At 42.4% G+C, this 26,655-nt stretch overlaps 1 protein-coding gene across 1 annotated transcript in view; it reads right to left on the bottom strand.

Annotated features, from left to right (window-relative positions):
• Positions 1-5,722: 5,722 nt before the first annotated feature.
• The window catches only part of LOC126298260 (protein artichoke-like), a 409,594-nt gene continuing 388,661 nt past the window's right edge, over positions 5,723-26,655 (bottom strand). Inside the window, exon 3 of the mRNA XM_049989562.1 lies at positions 5,723-8,520. Within this exon, the coding sequence (XP_049845519.1) occupies positions 8,083-8,520 (438 nt within the window). The 3' untranslated portion in view covers positions 5,723-8,082. The remainder of the gene's footprint in view (positions 8,521-26,655) is intronic.

The following is a 26,655-nucleotide window of genomic DNA, read 5'->3' as shown; positions in this document are numbered from 1 at the left end:
GAAACTGAATGACAAGGAAAAACTGATTTAAAGAATACTTGAGTGTAAATTTATATAATTGTCTCCAGAAAAGTAAATCACTCTAGGACGTGTAGTATTAGTGCCCAGCAAATAATTGACAATTTTTTACTGAAAGGGTTATGACGAAATTAACTACTGGATTTCCACATGTGAAATACGAGTCCAGATCATGAAAGTTTCAGTATCTTCGCCATGCGAATCGAGACGATTAGTAAGCGTGAGTAATATGTTCGCCGTGAATGATTCAGAAAAGCGTATTAGAGCATGTTCTTCCTAAATGTCCTACCACCACACCTTATAGTAACTCACACCACCAGGTGCCAGACCAGGTCTTACTCCAAGCACGCCAGATCACAAAATGCTTATTCATACTCGAGACCTATAATTACCATCGAGACTGGTCGTGAACTGATAGATCGGCTTAGCCAGATCTCAAAGAGTACTTCCTGAACATCTCATAGACTAATGCAAAGATAACTAAGTTGTTAGCAGTCGATAAACTTATTATGGAATTAAGTCTTTGTAGTAAGCCTGCCGTAAATAATAGCTGAAAATTCTGAACTGTGAAAGTAGCAAATAATCGGAACCAATGAGCGTAAACCGTCTGATGATATGGTAGTCTCCGCTGCATCGGAATGAAAGTCTAAAATTGTGAACAGGGATGAAAGAGATTTCTTCTTACCATAAATGTTTTGTTCGTAAAGTAGAAGCACGTTCAGAATTAGATTTAAATGAAATAGAGTGAGAGTAATGTTCTATAGACGTTATTTGAGTTGAATAAATTGTGATGTTGTTTGTGACGTCACTATTTCTGTCTTTCGATGTCGAAGATGAGAAGTTTTATTGAGTGAGTTCATGGATTATGCAAGAAAGGCGGGAATAGTGAGAGCCCTGTGCCTACAGCTGTTGTAGCAGCGGAGTTTATCTTCATTTGTGAAGCCATGCACATTTGGCCTGTGGATGATGCAAGCGTAAAATACTGTATATACTAAACTTCCTTGCAGATTGAAACTGTGCGCGGGACCGAGCCTCGAAGTCGGGACCTTTGCCTTGCGCGGACAAGTGTTCTACCGTCTTTTTTCTGATCTCATTTTGTTCGTAATTGTTCGTTGGATATGTTCGGGGCGGACGTCCCATGACACCTGTTACAGTTCATCGTTGATTCGTTAGCTCAGTTTTTTATTACAGAGGGCAGCTAACCCTCTGACCGAACACGCTGAGCTACCGTGCCGGCATCTGAGCTACCCAAGTACGACTACTCCCTGTACTCACAGCTTTACTCCCGCCGGTACGTCGGCAAAGGTCCCGAGTTCGAGTCTCGATCTGGCACACAGTTTTGATCTTCCAGGAAGTTTCATATGAGCACACAGTCCGTTGCAGAGTGAAAATCTCATTCTACTGTATATATTATTTGAAATAATGTTGCCAGACTTTAGACAGTTACATTACAGGATGTTTGATTTCTTGATATGTTGCCTAGTAGCGTAAATATGTTTTATCTATGTATGAACATCTGATAAAGTCAGATTAGTTAATTTTATCTCATTTTGTCATACATGGAAATTTTTCTGATTTCGTGTTTTCACAAACTAAACATGTGTAGGCACTATATTGTTTGGTTTTTATACTTCGTCTCCCGTTATTTGCATCACCATAAGTTGCAGTAAAATTTAGATAGACCTAAGATGTACCAGCGGAGGTTAAAAAGAGTTTACCAATAAAAAGTTTAACGATTTGGCGACATACATATTATTAGCTGACTTCAAGTCTTATGAAAGTATTGGTACTTTTCTTTGTGCTATAGAACGGCGTATTCCAGATGTGCAAGTTATTTCTTTGTAACTTGCTGATTGAATGGGTGCAGCTGTCCCATTTTAACAAGTGTATATTGTTAGCAGCAAATGTCAAGAGAGAACACATGTCTTGTGATTATACTACACAAAATTCCAACCCTTGAAATAGTGACCTACATGATATTTGCGAATAAACGCCACGTACTGCTGACATTAGTTGCTTTGAGACTAAAAATGTTCCTATGTCTGAAAGTATTGCCACAAATAACTCAAGAAAAGGAGATACGAAAAGTGAACCAACTTACAGTGTACTACATTCGATTGGAAGGGTAGCTGTAGTCAGTTTATGCCTTCCATGCTGCCACTGTAAGTACAATGTCACGTATCTCAGAATTATATGTATGTATTTCGTCAACGAAGGATTACGTTTTGAGAACTGTGACAAATGATTACATATGTTGTTGACGTAGTCTTCAGTCCAGAGACTGGTTTGATGCAGCTCTCCATGCTACTATATCCTGTACAAGATTCTTCATCTCCCAGTACTTAACGCAACCTACATTTTTCTGAATATGCTTAGTGTATTCATCTCTTGGTCTCCCTCTACGATTTTTACCCTCCACGCTGCCCTCCGATACTAAATTGGTGATCCCTTGGTGCCTCAGAACGTGTCCTACCAACCGATCCCTTCTTTTACTCAAGTTATGCCACAGATTTCTCTTCTCTCCAATTCTATTCAGTACCTCCTCATTAGTTAGGTGAACTAACCATCTAATCTACAGCATTCTTCTGTAGCACATTTCGAAAGCTTCTATTCTCTTCTTGTCTAAACTATTTATCGTCCATGTTTCACTTCCATACATGGCCACACTCCATACAAATACTTTCAAAAACGACTTCCTGACACTTAAATCTATACTCGATGGTAACAAATTTCTCTTCTTCAGAAACGCTTTCCTTGCCATTGCCAGTCTACATTTTATATCCTGTCTACTTCGACCATCATCAGTTATTTTGCTCCCCAAATAGTAAAACTCATCTACTACTTTAAGTGTCTTATTCCCTAACCTAATTCCCTCAGTATCACCCGATTTAATTCGACAAATTCCATTATCCTCGTTTTGCTTTTGTTGATATTCATATTATATTCTCTTTTCAAGACGCTTTCCATTTCGTTCAACTGCCCTTCCAGGTCCTTTGCTGTTTCTGACAGAATGACGATGTCATCGGCAAACCTCAAAGTTTTTATTTTTTCTCCATGGATTTTAAATCCTACTCCGAATTTTCTTTTGTTTCCTTTACTGGTTGCTCAATATACAGATTGAATAACATCGGCGATAGGCTACAACCCCGTCTCACTTCCTTCCCAACCACTGCTTCCCTTCCATGCCCCTCGACTCTTATAACTGGCATCTGGTTTCTGTACAAAATCTAAATAGCCTTTCGCTCGCTGTATTTGATCCCTGCCACCATCAGACTCCGAAAGAGAGTATTCCAATTAACATTGACAAAAGCTTTCTCTAAGTCTACCAATACTAGGAACGTAGGTTTCACATTCATTATTATTATAATACCAAAAAAAAGAAAGACCTACACTATCCTTTACTCAACCTATCTTTGGCACAGAAAGGGGTAAAATATGCTGCTATAAAAATTTTCAACGATTTACCAGATGAAATAAAACGTCTGACAGACAGTAGTAATAGCTTCAAAAATAAACTGAAATCATGTCTCCTTAACAACTCCTTATATATCTATCTTCTAAGATATGTCGTAGGGTGGTATTGCCTCACGTGTTCCATCATTTCTACGGAATCCAAAATGATCTTCCCAGAGGTCGGCTTCTATCACTTTTTCCATTCGCCTGAACAGGAGGGCGGTTTAGTTCACATATTTTTAGAATATTGCTCATTTTCTTTTGCTGTACTTGTATCGGTTTTAGAAAAAGAGCAAAACTCAGACATTAATAACTCAGCCTATACATACATACCAATACTCAGCTAGTGTCAGATGCACAAGGATGAGATATCTTCTCAGCCAGTTGTATTCCTTTATTTCTATAGTTTGCCCTCCTATTTGCATTCACATGAAATGGGTTGGTCAAACAGTTTAATCCGTTGGTAACACGCTTTATTGTTAAACAGTGTTATATTCTAACTAGACATAATTTTATTTATTTTTTCTATTGGGCTTGTGGACCATACAGTCATCAGCAGGAATAACTTGATCCGTTGGTATACAGACAGAGGAGAGACTTCGGCGCAACCACTGGGGTGTCACTCGTCCTAGTACCGGTATGATAGCATACTTCCACCTGATTCTGTGGTACATCTGTACCACTGACCGGCTAGGTCTATTATAATTCCCTATATACCATCTATTGCTGGAGAAGGAAGTCTTCCTTTCGTCTGTTTCAGTTTCCTCGATAACGTTGTCGAGGCACTGCTGCGTGTATTTCACATAGGTAGTTGCCTCTGAATTATGTGATCAAGTTAAGTTCATCAGAAGTCTACAATCATGGGCACCTTCTGCAGATTTCCACTCAGCTTCTGTAACTTCTCACCGAAATAACAGCAACCGAATTATTCAATGCTGAAGGCATATCGCCCATTCACAACCATGAACGTTTGTGGACATACTTGTGAATTTGAGTACTATTCGGTAACAGGCAATCAGCTGTGACCAAAATGGAATGAAAGAATGTTGATGCAAGTCTATAAATCCGGAAGGCTAAATGTGTTCAGTCTTTTCAGAAGTATAGGGAAAAATTCTGGACTATTTCGTGGGTCAGGGCGCAATAACGGAGTCGTAATGATATACTGACATCTTTAACAGGCTTACAGATCGTGCGTTATCAGTCCGCGATAGGAGAAACTGATTTTCCTTTTGTGCGTGACAAATGTTGAAGAGCTGTTTCATTGAGCCGCACAGAGCTAAATTTCAGTGACAGAACTGTCATCCAACCCACATTTCAGACGTAGACTCAACCTATCCAACTCCTCCCCAACCCATCCCCTTCTCTCCCACCTTTATGACACCTTAAGGCAGCCTGCCTGGAAAATCAGTTTCAGAATTACATGAACTGAGAGATGTTGATTGCCAATGCTCTACAGAGTGGGACCTGACTTTTTTTAGCGAAAGGGAATACGTAACCTAGTTCAAAACCTGTACAAAAACGAAATAACAGTGATTGCTGATTACTTTGAAGTATTACGCATTAAAGGGCAAGGTTACTACCGTATTCTGAGTAAATTTGGTCTAGTTTCCGGGTAATAAATGATACGAAAAATAAAAATACTTACTTTCTGACTGACAGCAGAATAATGTGAGGTTTGCCCGCGTCAGATAATCGGCACATTTATAAACGCAGAAATAAAATGAGAAGAAAAGCATTGGCGTAGAGTGTATTATAGATATTACAGACTACGTGAGGTTCGTCTAGAGGTTGTGAAATGGCGCGCTATGGATTTTTATGTCAAAAGAGTCCACCGACCTCAGTCGAACCCCACCGCACGAACGAGAGGCTGGCACGCCAACCACTCGTCTATCGGCGGAGTCATTAGAAGAAAGTAATTACGTAACTCTGCCGTATTGCTCAAAAGAAAAATCATCATCTTCTTGAGAATAAGGAAGAGCACGTTCACAAAAAATGTAGTTCTGGATAGCTCGAAGACAGTTACAGACAGGGTAATCATCTTTATTAATTTAGTGTCCTGACGCGAGTCACTCACACTCGTCAGAGTCATGATGATTCTATGGCTGTGTACAGGAAAACTAAACCAAGAAAACTAAAAAGGAAATGAGGCTGGTGCAAATCATGGCTTTATTACGCTTTTAAGCAAACGTTTAGCCAGTGAACAAATTTTGCAGCAAAGGAAAGTTTGAACAAAAACAAGTGCTTTTAATTAAATGCGTTTATTAGAAAAGACAACAATAAATACACTAATACCGTTTCCTTTAATTTTTTATCAATAATTTAGACTGAATTTAGACTGAATTGACATAACATAATATGAACAATGTATTCTGCATGTGATAGGGTTATGGATATTTCTTTATAAAATAAACCTTATATCCGACTATGTCAATTGTGGTGTTGGTTACATTAGGGTATATACATTTAGCACATAACGGTGTTTGCAATGGTTTCATTTTGGATTATCTCTACTATAACAGACATAAAGTTATGATGGTATATATATTTATATATATAACGGCATATTATGTAGTTTTCTCGTTTAACATAGCATTATAGGAAGGGGAAAAGCTTTCTAACATCTTAAAAAAGAGTTGGTGTGCACTCAGCTACATGGCAGCAACAAATAAATTCATGAGAGTCAACCTCGAAATCATTTTACTCGTTTTCTGTAGTTTCACTGCGTTTTAACGGAAAAGGTATTACAATGACGGTACCTGGTATGAAAAATTGCCTTTCGGAGGAAAAGTTAACAAATCAACTGATAATTAATTCGAGGTCTCATATCTACAAGGCAAATAAGTATTCCTCAACACTAATGCAAAAGGAAGTATTGGGAAAAAAGTGCTTTCGTTATATAAGATAATCTACATTTTGGCGGGAAATATTTCTTGTTCGATTAGGACGTATTCCGACACATGCGAACAGCATATCGATACACGAAGAACTTCCTTGTTGTATAGCGCATAAGAACAGTTTTGTCAGACATTCGTATTCAGAGCAATAAATGATTTTACACAGTACAAGAAGAAATGAGACCGGGTTCTCTACAGTAAATGGCTACATGTCTACTTAAGGTTGTACTACACGACGAATTCTCTCTACGTTCTTACCGTGACAAATTTTGGTTATTTGAAATAGGTACTGACATAATATTGCTTCTCCTTAACGCGTTAGCATAATCCGCGTTTTCTGAGCAATATTTCTTTCCCGCTCACTACTTTTGTGAACGTAAATATCTTAAACGTTCTCTATTTCGTGAAACGACCGCCATGTGGAAAGTTGTTTGTTTATGAATGCGGCCATCACGTTCTTAAGGGGTTATCCTGGTCTACAACTTCGCACAAGAGAACAGGGTAGGGTGCAATAATGAAATTCCATGAATCCGACGTAACACTTACGTTGATACGCAGAAGCGAATCTTGGGTAGTAACAAAGTAGTACCAAAGAGTGATACAGCTTCATCAGCAATTCTGCGATTGACTGCATTATCGTTACCTGTATGGACAACTAACATTGTCTCGTAACATGCCCGACCTAATCTGTCACAGTTCTTGTCAAAAATAACACGCAGGTTAAACACATGTTAAAAAATCTCATGTATTCATGGGAATTGAATAACGAGCGACACTTCCTTATCGCGTCGTTTATTTCGGATAAATTTTATCTCTTCTCAGTAGGTCGTGAATTTTGTTTACAAGACTGGTACCACAAATGTTAATCTCTAATTGGGTGCAAGTGTGTTTTCACTCTCTCGATGGTGGTGAAATTCATTTCCTCCTGCCTATATTGAATGGCTTTTTGACCAGCGGACCTCACGAAAAACGTCCCCTCAAAATGTGACTCGATTTACACAGTGCCATACTGTAATTCCAACAATTTACGTTCTCTAGCTACTTTCCAGAGGTTTCTCATATTGTTGATACGCTCATCTCTGGCCGCTACGTCGTATATTCGACTTTGGATGACGTCCCTTTTGCTCAAGGGAACTTCCGAAAGGCGAATTTACTATTATGGGTCTGATTAATGTTTCGTTACTTCATTAATGGAGTGAATGATAGGTGAATAGACAGGGGATTTCAATTAAGTACGTATTTTATTCAGAATCATAAGTCACTGGCAGTCTTTGGAAGATATTGGTTGGTTTTGGCTCGAAACCTTTTTGAAATCATCACACTAGGCTGGTTTCGACGCTGTGTTCTACGCTGAAATAGGGTGTAAAAATGTCTATTTATTCATCTCTTCTTGATTACTAGTGTCGAATCACGTTTAATATTTTACTCGGCATTCATCTTCCCGACGCCTGTAAGAACACGCATACGGACCTGCGACACAAATCCTCTACGTGAGTCTCGCCGGAACCGAACTTTTGCATTTCTTTTTCCGTACGGAATAAGCGCCTTCGCTCCTTTTGCCTATGGAACGCAATAAATTTCCCGCCCTAGTCGATAACTTTGTGGGAAGTGCAGGTGTATTTGGAGCTACGGGTAAAGTTCGAGTTACCAATGTTAACTGGAAGTACACGAGAATTTGTATTACGAGGTTCGAAAAGAATGCCGAGGTATTCGGGTGTCAGAGTCGCGAGCTGAGCGAGGCGTGCCCTAAGGACACGGTGCTCGGCAGCAGCTCGCCGCTGTGGATGGAGAAGTTGCGGTAGCCCACGTAGTCCTGTGGCGCGGCGTCGGCCGTGGCCTGCGCGCGCTGCTTCTTCAGCTTGAGGTAGCCCAGCACGAGCGTCAGCGTCAGGAAGACGACGCAGCCGGTGCACGTGCCGATGATGAGCCCGAGACGGCGCGTCAGCAGCGGCCACGGCAGCCCGCCGGCCGCCGCCGGCTCCCCGGCCCGCGAAGACGACGTGCGCGCCGATATGCAGCGCCGCGCCGCCTCCGTATCCTCGTCTGGCTCCGGCGGCGTCCGCAGCGCCAGCACACAGACCAGGTAGCGCGAGCCCGCCCACAGCCGCGACACCTGCAGCGACCGCGCCGCCGCCCCCACCTCCAGGCTGCGCTCCTGTCGGGACAACACACCGTCTCACTCACAGCTACATGCAACCAGTTTGTTTCATTGCTTTCACCATCTGCATTGCACCTGCAACACCAAGAAAGATTATGAATGTGCCTGTTTTATTCTGATGACGATGCACTGGGCCGACCACAGTCGTTATGACACACATCAGATAAATTCGCGAATGGAATAATGACTACCATCAACTATTGAATGGAATAACGACAATGAAAATTTGTGCCGGACTGGGACTCGAACCTGTATTTCCCGCTTATCGCGAGCGGTGGCCTTAACATTTGGCTATCCGTGCACAACTCACGGCCATCTGTATGGCCAGATCCAAACTTCCATATGTCGTCAACTATGCGTCAACGATCTGTACTTCCAAATGTCGTCAACCATGCGTCTACGATCTGTACTTACAATTGTCGTCAACAATGTGTCTACGACCTGTACTTCCATTTGTCGTCAAACATGTGTCTACGATCTGTACTTCCATATGTTGTCAAACATGCGTCAACGATCTGTACTTGCAAATGTCGTCAACCATGCATCTACGATCTGTACTTCAGTATGTCGTCAACCATGTGTCTACGATCTCTACTTTGATATGTTGTCAACCATGAGTCTACGATTGTACTTCCATATGTTGTCAACCATGCATCTACGATCTCTACTTACATATGTCGTCAACCATGTGTCTACGATCTGTACATACATATGTTGTCAAACATGCGTCTACGATCTGTACTTCCATATGTCGTCAACCATGTGTCTGCGATCTATACATCCATATGTTGTCAAACATGCGTCAATGATCTGTACTTCAAAAAAACGTCAACCATGCGTCTACGATCTGTACTTCGATATGTCGTCAACCACGTGTCTACGATTTGTACTTCCATATGTCGTCAACCATGTGTCTACGATCTGTACTTCCATATGTCGTCAACCATGCGTCTACGATCTGTACTTCCGTATGTCGTCAACCATGTGTCTACGATCTGTACTTCCGAAATTCCTTCACCAGGGAAGACGAATGGAATATTCCAGAATTTGAAACACGAACATCTGCTGGCATGAGTTTCTTAGAAGTAGATACCTTAGGGGTTGCGAAGCAACTCAAATCGCTTGATACGGGCAAGTCTTCAGGTCCAGATTGTATACCGATTAGGTTCCTTTCAGATTACGCTGATACTATAGCTCCCTACTTAGCACTCATATACAACCGCTCGCTCACCGATAGATCTGTACCTACAGATTGGAAAATTGCGCAGGTCGCACCAGTGTTCAAGAAGGGTAGTAGGAGTAATCCATTTAACTACAGACCTATATCATTGACGTCGGTTTGCAGTAGGGTTTTGGAGCATATACTGTATTCAAACATTATGAATCACCTCGAAGAGAACGATCTATTGACACGTAATCAGCATGGCTTCAGAAAACATCGCTCTTGTGCAACGCAGCTAGCTCTTTATTCGCACGAAGTAATGGCCGCTATCGACAGGGGATCTCAAGTTGATTCCGTATTTCTAGATTTCCGGAAAGCTTTTGACACCGTTCCTCACAAGCGACTTCTAAACAAGCTGCGGAGCTATGGGGTATCGTCTCAGTTGTGCGACTGGATTCGTGATTTCCTGTCAGGAAGGTCGCAGTTCGTAGTAATAGACGGCAAATCATCGAGTAAAACTGAAGTGATATCAGGTGTTCCCCAGGGAAGCGTCCTGGGACCTCTATTGTTCCTGATCTATATAAATGACCTGGGTGACAATCTGAGCAGTTCTCTTAGACTGTTCGCAGATGATGCTGTAATTTACCGTCTAGTAAGGTCATCCGAAGACCAGTATCAGCTGCAAAGCGATTTAGAAAAGATTGCTGTATGGTGTGTCAGGTGGCAGTTGACGCTAAATAACGAAAAGTGTGAGATGATCCACATGAGTTCCAAAAGAACTCCGTTGGAATTCGATTACTCGATAAATAGTACAATTCTCAAGGCTGTCAATTCAACTAAGTACCTGGGTGTTAAAATTACGAACAACTTCAGTTGGAAGGACCACATAGATAATATTGTCGGGAAGGCGAGCCAAAGGTTGCGTTTCATTGGCAGGACACTTAGAAGATGCAACAAGTCCACTAAAGAGACAGCTTACACTACACTCGTTCGTCCTCTGTTAGAATATTGCTGCGCGGTGTGGGATCCTTACCAGGTGGGATTGACGGAGGACATCGAGAGGGTGCAAAGAAGGGCAGCTCGTTTTGTATTATCGCGTTATAGAGGAGAGAGTGTGGCAGATATGATACACGAGTTGGGATGGAAGTCATTACAGCATAGACGTTTTTCGTCGCGGCGAGAGCTTTTTACGAAATTTCAGTCACCAACTTTCTCTTCCGAATGCGAAAATATTTTGTTGAGCCCAACCTACATAGGTAGGAATGATCATCAAAATAAAATAAGAGAAATCAGAGCTCGAACAGAAAGGTTTAGGTGTTCGTTTTTCCCGCTCGCTGTTCGGGAGTGGAATAGTAGAGAGATAGTATGATTGTGGTTCGATGAACCCTCTGCCAAGCACTTAAATGTGAATTGCAGAGTAGTCATGTAGATGTAGATATGTCGTCAACCATGTGCCTACGATCTGTACTTCCATATGTCGCCAACCATGCATATATGATCTGTACTTCCATATGTTGTCAACCATGCGTCTACGATCTGTACTTCCATACGGCGTCAACCATGCGACTACGAACTGTACTTCCATATGTGTTCGACCATGCGTCTACGATCTGTATCATGGTTAACGACATGTGAAAGTTTGGGTCTGGTCGTGGGTCGTGCACGGATAGCCAAAAGTAGGGCGACCACTCGCGCTAAGTGCGAAATCCGGTTTCGAGTCCCGGTCCGACATAAATTTCCATTGTCGTCATTTCATTCTACAGCTGATGGCAGTCATCATTTGCAATGCCGAATTCATCCGATGAGATTATGAATGTGTGGCGTCTATTCTTTCGGGAATGTCCGAAAGAGGCACACACCAACCGGAATCCGCAGCTGAGATAAATATTAAGTAAACTGAATTTGGAGGGGGAAAAGGAAGGAACTGCTGAAGTCAGGTGCATCGAGACATTATGCGGAATGGTGCAGTAGTTAACGCAACTGCGTAGTAAGCAGGATTTCCTGGGTTTGAATTCCACTCCGTACAATATTTCACTCGTCGCTGCTGATTCCGCATAAAGTCTCTATGCAGCTGACATCAATAGTTCCTTCGTTTTGCTTTCTGCCGGCCGCTGTGGCCTAGGGGTTCTAGGCGCTTCAGTCCGGAACCGCGCTGCTGCTACAGTCGCAGGTTCCAATCCTACCTCGGGCATGGATATATGTGATGTTCTTAGGTTAGTTAGGTTTAAGTAGTTCTAAGTCTAGGGGACTGATGACCTCAGATGTTAAGTCCCATAGTGCTTAGAGCCATTTGAACCTTTGCCTTCTTTTCTCCCTCCTCCACCTTCAATTTACATAACCAAGCAACATACTGCTACCAATATACTCCTAAACGCATAGAAACGGAATCTTTTCAGGGCTCATACCTCGGGTACTCTTGGTGATACAAAGGTGGGGATCAAGTGTGTTGGTTAGCCCTTAGACTAGGAACCGTATGTACACCCAACAGCAGGATAGTCTTACTGTAACTATCCTACAGTACAGGGTGAAAATTTGAATGTTACACCCTTGCTCGAGCTTAGGTGAATGGAGCTAATCCATTGGTTCTTTTTACAGTAGTTGTGGTCTACGGTGCACCTTAAGAGGCTCGTGGAGGCGCCATTACGTTCACTGCCGGCTCCTGACAAAACTAGAGAAAAGCGTTTTTAAGCATTTTTTTCGCACTCAACAGCCGATATTTAAATAACTGACGCAGCAAATTGCTCAAATTCTAACAGTTTACTTTTTAGGCATTTATATAGAAGTTCCGTCGTCCCATTTTCAAAACTACGTATCCATTATCGAGAAACACTCCAGAAAAATGGTTTTTGGGTACCAAAACCGAGCCGTGGACACTAAGACGGCTATGTACAGCAAATAGCTGAAATATTTACGATGTACAGTCTGTTAAGTAAGAGCGTGGATGGCATTACATACAGATGGAAGAAGATATCGCCTTAATTTTTTCATAGCTCAATAGAGGGAACCTTTTCCTGCATGCAGTGCCCATGAAGCATTAGTTTACTTTGAATTCTTGACTCACATACACGAGAAGAGACGTGAGTGCAGCACACTGTCAAAGTCATCCACGTTTTCAACCAGTTTATACTGTGTTACACACTTTTGTGCAAATGACTTTGATTTCCTCATGTATTTAGACTCCGCAGCATGACTCATTTCCGGACCCGTGGGGTGACTATGAGAAACACAGCCTCAAAACGCGACGCGTAAGCTGCACTCAAGTTTCTTCTTATATATCTCCGTCAACAATTCAAAGCAAACTAATGCATTATGGACACTGCATAAACGAGAAAGGTTCCCTTTATTAGGCCGTGAAAGAACTAAGGCGGTGTCTTTTACCATCGGTGTGTAATCCAGACCACAATTTGGAAAAATCTTGAAAATTTTCTTGATATATTTATCCGTTTCTGAGATACAGATAATCAAAATTACCATACATTTACACGTAAAATACGCACATAAAATCCGTTGTGAGACAAAATCGTAGTTTATAAAGTGATGTAGCACAGAAAAGTATGCTGTAAAATATCTCCGTTACCATCAAAAGGGTTCCGGGAACTCCTTGTTGTAGTACTGAAGCACATGCAAAATTTTGTGGACGTAAAATCCTCTCTTATCTGTAAAATCACATATTTTTCCGTTATTTCAATTTCACATAAGTAAACTATCAACATTTTACTGACCCATAAAGTTCTTTTCGTGTGAGTGAGGAGTGAACCAGCGGAATAATGATCCTATAGGAGCAGAAAAAGTCTAATGTGGTACCGTTTAAAAGGCTGAAAAGTTGGGTACCAGCTGCTTCATTCCACCTTCCTCAGCATCTTTAAAACTTTTCCCAAAAATTTTGGCGTGCGGACATATTCCACTTTCTTATGCTGAGAGGGAAGTATACAGTGCCAGTGGGAGAGAAATAAAGAGAATAAGGGAGTGAAAGTAGGAGAGAGCAAGTGATACAGAGACAGAGTCTGTGACAATGACGAGGAAGAGAGAGATAGTGACAGTGAGAAGAAACAGTAGAGTGGGAAGGAGTGAATGAGATAAATGCAGTAAGACAGAGCAAAATGGAGACAGTGACAGAGAGAGAAGACTGTAGTAGCAGGACAGAAAGAAGGAGACTGGCTGTGACGCAGTAGACAGTGAGAGTTAGATAGACACTATGAGATAATGACAGGTTGGGCTGAATGAGTGAGTGCGAATGGGCAGGTGGGCTTGGATGGGTATGGACGACATACAGCGATGGACTAGTAAGTGTGAGCGAGTTACTGTTAGGAGAGGTTGCGGAATTGACAGGTAAGTTGCATGTTAAAAAGAGCGCAAGTATATTCGCATGCCAAATTCTTGGGAAAATTTTTATAGGTGCTGAGGTGTCTCAAAAGATAGTTTATATTTGATGTGTCAAAATAAAATAGAGGTTGAAGTCTATCTACAAAATTTTTATTTATTGTTGAAATGTGCAGTTTAGGAACTTAATTCTTAAAAATAATATCATTTAAATGAATCCAGCATGCATACGGCATTCGTTTGAAGATGAACAAAATTTTGCATGACGGCTCGGCATGTAGACACTGGGATGGCTGGCACTTCGCTACGAATATTTTTCTTTCAATTGCTCCAGAGAAGTCAGGTTATTGACAAACGCTTTAGATTGGGCATATCCCACAAGAAAAAATCTATGGGGCTCAAATTTGGAATATGATTGGTCCAATATATGTCACCCCTCCTGGAAATCAATTTGCAAGGGAAAATTTCAGGAACTCGCAGTATAGACTGATTGGACGTGTGTGTTGTGACTCCAGACAGCTCTCGTCCTCGAGCCGAAATCACAGCCCATAGAGAAGCTTCTGGCGATTGAAAGTGTTTCTAATGCATCTGCTTAGAATTCATTGCACTCCTGCAGCAGCAAGTTTGCTGATTGATGTGACCATTCAGGTGAAGATTAGTCTCGTCAGAAAACGAGATGTTGTTAAATGGAGATCGCTCAGCCCCATCGTTAACGAACCACAATATTTGTCTGGCATCCTGAGGTTTTAATTCTTTAACCAATTGGATTTTTTAAAGATGCAGTTTAAGGTTTTTTTCGCAGGATTCGGTGCAATGGTGATCTATGCACATAGAAAGAACTTTCGAGCTTACAAATTGAGACGTTAGGATCGTCACTTCGCTGTGGCAGCGTGGTTATAGGCGCTTCAGTCTGGAACCGCTGCGCTGCTGCTACGGTCGCAGGTTCGAATCCTGCCTCGGTATGGATGTGTGTAATGTCCTTAGGTTATTTAGGTTTAAGTACTTATAAGTCTAGGGGACTGATGACCTCAGATGTTAAGTCCCATAGTGCCTAGAGCCATTTGAACTTTTTTGATCGTCACTTGAATGGGTGACCATTCTGTCTGCCGAGCGGTGTTGGCAAGCGGGGTGCACTCAGCCCTTGTGAGGCAAACTGAGTAGCTACTTGATTGAGAAGTAACGGCTCCGGTCTCGTAAACTGACATACGGCCGGGAGAGCAGTGTGCAGCCCGCATGCCCCTCCATATCCGTATCCAGTGACGCCTATTGGCTGAGGATGACACGACGGCCGGTCGGTACCATTCGGCCTTAATGGCCTGTTCGGGCTGAGTGTAATTTAAGTTTAGGATCGTCATGAATAGACCGATTTACACTCTCCACAGATGTGCTCGTTCTTGATGACTTTGGTAGCACGGATTTCTCTTTGGCCAGCTTTGAACCGGTCTCCTCAAACGGTTTTGATCCACTTCCGGATAAGAGGACCACTCTGAGCATCATTTACATCATGCAGTTCACGATCGCCGAATCACCGTTTTTATAAAATTCTAGCGCACAAAATGCACGGTCAGCTTCCGAGACGCGCTCCCTATAGACTGAATTCCTAAAGGCCAAGAAAGCGGTGAACGTACCCCTCGCTCTCCTCCAATTTATTCCACATGCCAGAGAGCTCTTCAAACTTCCTTTTGAGACACCCTGTAGAATGAGGCAGCAGGTTCACTACATTTCAGTCAGAGTCTTTTAGACAGTGACATATTGAACTTCTTTGTGCTGGTGAAATTTTACTTATTGTGAGTATACAGTACACTACACAACTGGCAATTAAAATTGCTACACCACGAAGATGACGTGCTACAGACGCGAAATTTAACCGACAGGAAGATGCTGTGATATGCAAATGATTAGCTTTTCAGAGCATTCACACAAGGTTGGCGCAGGTGGCGACACCTAGAACGTGCGGACATGAGGAAAGTTTCCAACCGATTTCTCATACACCAACAGCGATTGACCGCCGTGGTCTGTTGAAATGTTGTTGTGACGCCTCGCGTAAGGAGGAGAAATGCGTACCATAACGTTTCCGACTTTCATAAAGGTCGGATTGTAGCCTATAGCGATTGCGGTTTATGGCATCAGGACATTGCTGCTCGCGTTGGTCGAGATCAAATGACTTTTAGCAGAATATGGAATCGGTGGGTAAAGAGGGTAATACAGAACGCCGTGCTGTATCCCAACGGCTTCGTGTCATTAGCAGTCGAGATGACGGGCATCTTATCCGCATGGCTGTAACCGATCGTGAAGCCACGTCTCGATCACTGAGTCAGTAGATGGGGACGTTTGCAAGACAACAACCATCTGCACGAACAGTTCGACGACGTTTGCAACAGCATGGACTATGAGCTCGGAGACCATGGCTGCGGTTACCCTTGACGGTGCATCGCAGACAGGAGCGCCTGCGATGGTGTACTCAACGACGAACCTGGGATCGCAAATGGCAAAACGTCATTTTTTCGGAAGAATCGAGGTTCTGTTTACAGAATCATGATGGTCGCATCCGTGTTTGGCAACATCGCGGTGAAAGCACATTGGAAGGCTGTATTCGTCATCGCCACACTGGCGTATCACCCGGCGTGATGGTATGGGGTGCCATTCGTTACACGTTTCGGTCACCTCTTGTTCGCATTGACGGCACTTTGAACAGTGGACGTTACATTTCAGATGTGTTACGACCAGTGGCTCCACCCTTCATTCGATCCCTGCGAAACCCTACATTTTAACAGGATAATGCACAACCGCATGTTGAAGGTCCTGTACGGGCCTTTCTGGATACAGAAGATGTTCAACTGCTGCCCTGGCCAGCACATTCTCCAGATCTCTCATTAACTGAAAACGTCTGGTGGCCGAGAAACTGGCTCGTTCACAATACGCCAGTCACTGCTCTTGATTAACTGTGATATCGTGTTGAAGCTGCACGGGCAGCTGTATCTATACACGCCATCCAAGCTCTGTTTGACTCAATGCCCAGGCGTATCAAGGCCGTTATTACGGCCAGAGGTGGTTGTTCTGATTACTGATTTCTCAGGATCTATGCACCCAAATTGCGTGAAAATGTAACCACATGTCAGTTCTAGTATAATTGTCCAGTGAATACCCGTTTATCATCTGCGTTTCTTCTTGGTGTTGCAGTTTTAATGGCTAGTAGTGTATAATGAAACGTGATTAAATTTATGAATGCATGTTTTCTCGGCAGAATATACCGATAAAGTTCTCTCGGGCTTGCAGGAACGTCAAGTGGTTTAAAAACCATGAGGTTTCAACCGAGTACTCCTCGAGCATTGACAAGTGGGGACTGTCGTGTGATTGTTGCTGCCGTCCTTATATAGCGACGTTAACACTTGTAACGTCACTGGAGCCCAGTGGGGCCACGAAAAATTCGGGACTCGCAACGAACTTCTGACGTCACACTAGTCGGCTTGTCCGCCACATTTCGCGAACGCTCGGCTCCGATCAGGGCCCACGGAAAATCAATATTTGATAAAATGGTAACTTTGTCGTGTGCTATTGTCATCTTGCATGAATTTAAACGTTCAGTCAAGAATTATTAAACTCGTCTGAAGTAGTTATTCGCTCTCCGCCGGAGACGGCTGCTGGAACTCACGAGACCTGAAGTGTCACGTGCTGTGACATACGCGCATGGCCTGCGAGAAAGACAGGCCGCGGCGCGTACGTCACGAAGGTAGTCCTGAACTCGCTCGTTCGCTCAACTCAGCAGACAAAAGGCGTTTCTAAACCTGTGAACTCGCAGCCAGGCGTGTAAGTACTAATAACGAGAAGTGCATCTTCCACTGGAATCTGCTGTTATGAAGTCTTACTGATTAACAGTACTACAGCAAAACTTTAAGATCAATACTCTATATAAATGGTACTTCGACTTGTTTGTAGCATTTAGTCTCTTCTTTTTAACAGTACTCATTACATGCTGGAAGTGGTGCCTTATGCAACTGGTAATCATTTTGGCATGATTTTATTTTATTGTGCTCTAGTACAGCCATAACAAATAATAAGTGGGCCCATGGACTTCCCATAATTATAGGACTAATAACAGTAAGATTGCATAACAGAGGATTCCTGTAGAAGATTCAGTTTTCGTTTGTACGGACACGCCTAGTTACGAGTTAACAGGTGTAGAAACGTAGTTTGCTGATTTGAGTGAGCGAGCGCAGGACTACCTTCGTGGCGTACGTGCCGCTGCCTGTCTTTCTCGTAGGACTCGCATGGCCTGCCTCCATTGTGGTCCTCGTGGCCAGTCCAGCGCCATACAATCTAATGCTTTGGTTACAAGATCGTAGCGCCCACTTTAACCTTCCGGTGGACAGGTCCCAAGCTGAACTTAACTGCAGACCGCCATCTGTATTGTAAGTGTTCTTACAAGGGAACCTCCCCATCGCACCCCCCTCAGATTATAAGTTGGCACAGTGGATAGGCCTTGAAAAACTGAACACAGATCAATCGAGAAAACAGGAAGAAGTTGTGTGGAACTATGAAAAAAATAAGCAAAATATACTAACTGAGTAGTCCATGCGAAAGATATGAAACATCAAGGATAATGTCAGATCATGAGTCCCGTGGTCCCGTGGTTAGCGTGATCAGCTGCGAAACGAAAGGTCCTCGGTTCAGGTCTTCTCTTGAGTGAAAAGTTTACTTACTTTATTTTCGCAAAGTTATGATCTGTCCGTTCGTTCACTGACGTCTTTGTTCTCTGTAATAAGTTTAGTGTCTGTGTTTTGCGACCGCACCGCAAAACCGTACGATTAGTAGACGAAAGGACGTGCCTCTCCAATGGGAACCGAAAACATTTGCTCGAAAGGTCATAGGTCAACCGATTCCTCCACAGGAAAACACGTCTGATATATTCTATACGACACTGGTGACGGCATGTGCGTCACATGAAAGGAATATGTTGTCGACCTACCTAACTTGTACACTTGGCGAATGGATAAAAAGATTCTTCTAGCTTTCCCGATTTAGGGTTTCTTGTGGATATGATAATCACTCCGAAAAAGTGATGAAAACATAAGAGTTCGACACATAAACTCCAACAAATGAGTGCAACAGTTTCACAGTCGCACAGTTTTCCCTGTGCTCTGTCAAAACATATGTTTTAACGATTTCAAATTTTTTCCGTGTGTAGACCGTCAAACCCTGCATATGTTCAAGCAAATCTGAACCTGTCCTGCAATTTTGGAGAGCGAAGTAGATTATGTGTGAGTGCCTGTACTTTGATAATTGACACACGATCACGTAAACAATACTGCTCTATGTACCTATGCAGCTTCGCAAAATCATAGAATCTTTTCACAAAGTATTTCACTTGTCGTCCCCATACTACGGCGCAGTTACCTCTCATCGGACGGACAGATAACAATTGTCTGAAAATAAAAATTTAAACTTTTCACTCGAGGGAAGACTTGAACCAAGGACCTCTCACGCTAACCACGGGACCACGGCGCTCCTGAGCTCACATTATTTTCCGCATGGACAACTCTGTTTGTATATTTTGCTTATTTTTTTCATAGTTCCACACAATTTCTTCCTGTTTTCTCGATTGATCTGTGTTCAGTTTTTCAAGGCCTATCCACTGTGCCAACTTATAACTAAATCTGAGGGGGGTGAGATGGGGAGGTTCCCTTGTTAGAATTGTGCCGGCCGCGGTGGTCTAGCTGTTCTAGGCGCTCAGTCCGGAACCGCGCGACTGCTACGGTCACAGGTTCGAATCCTGCCTCGGGCATGGATGTGTGTGATGTCCTTAGGTTAGTTAGGTGTACGTAGTTCTAAGTTTTAGGGGACTGATGACCGCAGATGTTAAGCCCCATAGTGCTCAGAGCCATTAGAACCATTTGAGTCCTTGTTACAAATTATTACCTCGATCGCTTCTTTTATGATGACTGAGCGAGGTGGAGCAGTGGTTAGACACTGGACTCGCATTCGGGAGGACGACGGTTCAAACCGCGTCCGGCCATCCTGATTTAGGTTTCCGTGATTTCCCTAAATCACTCCAGTCAAATGCCGTGATGGTTCCTCTGAAAGGGCACGACCGACTTCCTACCCCATCCTTCCCTAATCCAATTAAAACGATGACCACGCTCTCTGGTCTCCTTCCCCAGACAACTAACCAATCTTTTATGATGCTATCTCACAAACCATTTGCCCATTTCACAAGAGATGATTCGTCGAACACAATTCGGTGTCCGTTTTCCACAGGATTCTCTACTACCGCCGATTTCTGAGGATACTGTACGCGGAAACATCTTTCATATTATATACAGTATATTTCAACAGTGCACGTAGTCTGATCAACATAAAACAGTCTACCCCAGCAATATATGGGACGCTTTGTGGGTGTGGATAGTTTTACGTGGGACAGACTGTGCGCACTAATAAACAGCTCACATATAACATGAGAGGTGTTTCCGACGACAGTATCCTGACAAATCAGCTGTAGCAAAGAATGCTCTGGAAAACGAACACCGAATCACATTCGACGAATCATCTATGAAACGGACAGATGGTTTCTGGGATAACATCGTAAAAGAAGATATCGAGGTGAAAATTTCTGAAAACACTATCAATGAAGACAGTGGTCTGCAGTTAAGCTTCGATCCTGGCCATGGGAGGTTTGAATCAGGTCCAGCAGACTTGAAACTAAAGCTTACCTTAGAAGGCGGTGGATTCGGCACCATCTACATCTACATCTACATTTATACTCCGCAAGCCACCCAACGGTGGGTCTCCCTTTCCTGTTCCAGTTGCGTATGGTTCGCGGGAAGAACGGCTGCCGGAAAGCCTCCGTGCGCGCCCGAATCTCTCTAATTTTACATTCGTGATCTCTCGAAACCTGGACAGCAAGCTACACCGCGATGCAGAGCGCCTCTCTTGCAGAGTCTGCCACTTGAGTTTGCTAAACAACTCCGTAACGCTATCACGCTTACCAAATGACCCTGTGACGAAACGCGCAGCTCTTCTTTGGATCTTCTCTATCTCCTCCGTCAACCCGATCTGGAACGGATCCCACACTGATGAGCCATACTAAAGTATAGGTCCAACGAGCGATTTGTAAGCCACCTCCTTTGTTGATGGACTACGAATTCTAAGGACTCTCCCAATGAATCTCAACCTTGCACCCGCCTTACCAACAATTAATTTTATATGATTATTCCACTTCAAGTCGTTCCGTACGCATACTCCCAGATATTTTACCGAAGTAACTGCTACCAGTGTTTGTTCCGCTATGATATAATCATACAATAAAGGATCCCTCTTTCTATGTATTCGCAATACATTACATTTGTCTATGATAAGGGTCAGTTGCCACTCCCTGCACTAAGTGCCCATCCGCTGCATTTCGCTGCAATTTTCTAATGCTGCAACTTCTCTGTATACTTCAGCATCATTCGAGAAAAGCCGCATGGAACTTCCGACACTATCTACTAGGTCATTTATATATATTGTGAAAAGCAATGGTCCCATAACACTCCCCTGTGGCACGCCAGAGGTTACTTTAACGTCTGTAGACGTCTCCCCATTGAGAACAACATGCTGTGTTCTGTTTGCTAAAAACTCTTCAATCCAGCCACACAGCTGGTCTGATATTCCGTAGGCTCTTACATTGTTTATCAGGCGCCAGTAAGGAACTGTATGGAACGCCTTCCGGAAGTCAAGGAAAATAGCATCTACCTGGTAGCCTGTTTCTAATATTTTCTGGGTCTCATGAACAAATAAAGCGAGTTGGGTCTCACACGATCGCTGTTTCCGGAATCCATGTTGATACCTACAGAGTAGATTCTGGGTTTCCAGAAATGACATGATACGCGTGACGACACAAGCGCTAGCGCGGCTGTATAAGGACGACAGCAGCATCTAGTCGGCGTTATCACATGACAACGGCCAAGGATAACTCGGTCGGAAGTTTTCGGGTATTAAACCTCTTGATGAGGCTGGAAGAACGAGAGAATTTTATCTTGACTAAATTTGTAGGAAATCTGGGGATCAAAGGGGGTTAGATATTTAGTGCACGGAGCTGCTGCATTTGGCAACTATAATGGCTCTATCACGGATGGCCTTCGAGCCAAACTGAGCTTCGATGACATATAAGCGTACATCATTGCGTGTTGTTTCCATTCTACCCCACAGACTATCAATGGCAGTGGCTGGAGAGTGCGGGCGCGGCGGACTCTCGGTAACTAGTGACCAGATGCTTTTATTGTATGAGAGAGTTGGAGAGCGTCCTTAGCAGGGCAACAGTCCAACACCCGCTGTATCGAGGTAGGTCAGGCCAACACGGGACACAAGCGGTCTTGCGTGTGCTGAAAGACGACGTCACGGAGACCTCGAAGATGGGGCACACGCCAGAAATGTAACGGCTGCAGCCCTAATTACCGGCTATGCAAACTAGACGTTATAACCGTACGTATCCAATGGCGCCCGTACCATCATGCAAGGTACTGGCCCGTCTGACGATGACAAATCCTATCAGGCCAAGTGCACTGTTCTTGGAGTCTGTGCACCATCGTGATGCTATACACAGCACTGGAACTCGCCTCAAAAGTCGACGTGGGACCACTTCTGTGTCCGGTGTTGTTGTTGAGCGAATCACTGTCAGTGCGCCTGTCTCTGCTGTCGAGTTAAGGGAAGCCACAACTAACATCATCGTACTGACCTTGCGCGGTGCTCCAAACGTCGTCGCCTTGTTCATGTGGACACTTCTCTTGATGCAAACAAGACCACTCACCGAATCAAGATAAGTTAGGTGAGTGTACCGTCCTGTACGGGCGAGCAAACACTATACCTGTCCTCTCAGGAACTAGTTACTGGGGCCGCTGAGATGCTGCATGACGTTGTCTATAGGCCTTTTGAACCAACGATTTTTTAATGTGTTTGTGTACATTCTCTCAGTTACACTGTAATTAATTTTTTGACGTAATTTCAAACTTGTATTATTTAGTTGTTCCATTTGTCACTTAAGCTTATCTGCTCTAGACGCAAACAATATATTGTTGCCAGCAAAATGTAGACGGTTCAGATATATTCCATGCATAGGAATTTCCCGTAATCTAATGGTGGCTGTGACATTGCCACATTTATTACTAAGTATACGAACGTAAGTCGAATTAATTCCATTTTCTGAAAGGTGTTGCAATTTGTGCTCACAGCAATTCTAAAACCATCTTGTTGCTTTTTATTTAAAATGGAATTATGAAGGTAAGAAAATAACAATTATTTCAGATCCTAGAAATGAAATTATATTTAAGATCTAAAATTATTTAGATTGGTTTTGTATCGTTATTTATACTTTAATGTGAACATTCTCCAAATGAGAAACAGCTCTGTTTCATACAAAGCAGAAACACGGGAGAAACATCTTCCCGCACGCAGGTAAGTGTTACGAGGCAACAAGAAAAAATAGAATTGCGTAAAACGATGTCAGCACTCTGAAAACTTTTCTCGAACGAAGCCAGCTCTCAGATTTATGGTCTTGTTTTCGCAACAGTTAAGCTCCGAGTCTCGCGTGGGCGGCCGCACACACAATCGTCTTTCGAGAGTTTCAGTGGGTTTGCAACTATTTCGCAAACACAGTGTAGCTACAGTCAAAGCTCTGATAATTTCGCGTGCCAAGTTTTCTACTATAACTGTACTTCATGAGCTTATCGATATTGAAAGTGTCTGTTGTCAAATACAGTTTTTCTCACCAAAAGTCGACTGATAACTGCGGTATGCGCAGAAGCTGAAGTATACAAACAGTCATCCTACTGTCTACCCTAAACTCATAATCATTATATTTAAAAAAAGGCGTGTGACAAGGGCTTCACATCGGTTGCAAGTCTTTCAATCTGACGCCGCTTCGACGACTTGCGAGTCGATGGGGATGAAATGATTATGATTAGGACAACACAACACACAGTCCCTGAGCGGAGAAAATCTCCGACATTCAGTGGCGCTGTCCACTCAGCTACCGGGGACGGATATCATTATATGCGGAATGGTAGAAAAAAAGCATTATTAGTTCAAAACAAGATTGTCGTACAGAATTATAGAAAATGCTTGGACATATAAAATTTCGCTGAATGATAACAAAGAAGTAAGAAAATGTAAGATAGAAATAAAATACATATGTAAATAATCATCTACCTTACGCAACAGAATTTGCGCAAAATAAGTATAGCTACTGTAAATTGTGCTTTACTAGACTCCACTGATGCACTCATATACGTGTTTTCATACATCTATAAACATCTGATACGTGCAATTACGCGCTGTAGCCGCAGTTTTTGTCTATTCTAATTTCGATCGAAATATGAATTTGGTGATGTTTTGTAGGAAAGGTTTCAACGAGCTCTTCATTAGTCCCCCACCTTATTTTCTACTGCCCGTTAGTCAATTTGTGATGTACAAATCACTAAAATACCATCCATAGGTGAAGTCTCTCTGAGTTACGGCGTTAAAACTGCCCTCGATAATTTCCATTACTCTTACATGAATTTCAGATGGTTGTCGACTTTTTTTATGTTTTCATTACGTTGGTTGGTGGACAAAACCGCGGTATCTCAATAATAAGCTCATTTTTCTTCCCAAAAGTCTTTGGGCCAGTCGCAAACACTTGTGGTCACAGCTTAAGTTCCGTACACTTGCATCAACATGAAATGTGGTCCCCTAGCCACTGCTCACAGTCTGTGTTAAAACTTGCTCAAGCGTTTATCCGTTTCACCATGAAACTGAATTTCATCTTCACTGGATAGAGCATCATGTATACTTCAGTGCAGTGTTCAGCGCTACACAGTGCCTGTCGGCAAATCTCTTCATTTACATGTGCATGGAAATATTTTTATCACATGGTTTCCATTTAGATAGCAGTCCCTGTATCGAACATGTTAGTATGCATTCGTGTAATGAATCAAAATACTGATATTTTTTAAGAAAGAATACTTAATCCATCAGTAAAATAGATATTTTTTCCAGTAATGAAGCGAAATCGTCACACAGTATTGCTGTATTAGCTGATAACAGCTAGTTTGAAAGCTTGAGACTGCGTGGCGAAACGTGACTTTTATCCAGATTTTTAGCTTTCTATCGAAGTGCTTTATTAACTGAGCTCCCAGACATAACTAGTAACAGAAATATAGATTTCTCATTACTTCCGTAAATCACTTCAGTGAACGCTAGGACAGTCCCATAAAATGATATTTTTCAGTTCCTCTTTTTTTTCAATTTCAATTTCTTGCCAAAATTTTTTATCTGTTATCTGGAAATTATAAACAGGTCGTACATATTCAATAATCATGGTGACATACAATGCATACAATGATTTATATAGTAATATATTATGTTAACAGCAACCATTGGTAATATTTTTGTAGAAATATGCACAAAACTGAAAACAAAAAATATAAAAATCTTAAGAAATCGACGGAATTAACTTAAGTTTCAAGCGAATAACTTCCAATATGTTACTGGCAGAGATTAGCCGATCTTCTGCCCCATCCTTCTTCTCACTAGGCTTGTGTTCTGTGTCTAAGGCTCGCGACGTCGATGAGACTTTAAAGCACAGCCCACACTGAAGTAGGCCGTATCATATCGTTTGATGTTTTCAGAATCTTTAAGAAATAAATGAGACACAATTGTTTTAGATGATGGTATTTGATGTGCATCAATCCAGATATAAACAATGTGTTGATCCGTACCGCAATATGTTAACATGCGTATGTTCTGTGCGGAACAGAATCAACGAATAGATTTAAAATTTAGGTTCAGGAATTCGAGATCAAACATAAAAAGCACTATAGTATCAACTCAGCGCCCCTACGTGCCACGACAATCCGATGGCATCAGGCGTTTGTACATTAACTTCTGTTTTATATGAGCAAAGGTTTTTTCAATGAATATGTGATTTAAATTCTTCCAATGTGTTCTGCCTGGTTGAAGCAATGACTGTGCACCTAGAATAAAGAAAAAAATGTACTTAATGCTGGCATAGCTTGATCAAACGTTTGTACATTAACTTCTGTTTCATACGAGCAAAGGTTTTTTCAATGAATACATGATTTAAATTCTTCCAACGTGTTCTGCCTGGTTGAAGCAATGGCTGCGCACCTCTAAAAAGGATTTAAAAAATTATGTACTTTATGTGCAGCTGTACATTAACTTCTGTTTCATACGAGCAAAGGTTTTTTCAATGAATACATGATTTAAATTCTTCCAATGTGTTCTGCCTGGTTGAAGCAATGACTGCGCACCTCTAAAAAGGATAAAAAAATTATGTACTTAATGTGCAGCTGCGTCATATCAGAGGCCAATAGTGAAACCTTTAACAACTGTGGCTACGGCTCCAACAGAGAACGTTAGAAATAGTGTTTCTGAGTCGCATGTGGCGCATGTGACTGCAGGTGAAAGGATGCAACAAATACCCAAATATTCCGAGTATAAATGTAGGTTTATCAGTCACACACTTCATTCACTTTCCCTGATGTCTAATGTTGGTACATACGAGGTGCGACAATAAAGTAATGAGACTTATTTTCTTTGCAAGATGTGGCAACCCTCCAGGCTTGAGTAGACACAATACCTTTGACCTTGGTCTATAAGCTGCTTCTAGTCCAAGCGCC

Source organism: Schistocerca gregaria, chromosome X (assembly GCF_023897955.1).
Source record: "Schistocerca gregaria isolate iqSchGreg1 chromosome X, iqSchGreg1.2, whole genome shotgun sequence".
NCBI classification, from domain to species: Eukaryota; Metazoa; Arthropoda; class Insecta; order Orthoptera; family Acrididae; genus Schistocerca; species Schistocerca gregaria.
The sequence above is the reverse complement of the archived record's forward strand: the minus strand, read 5'-3'. Positions and strand labels throughout refer to the sequence as shown.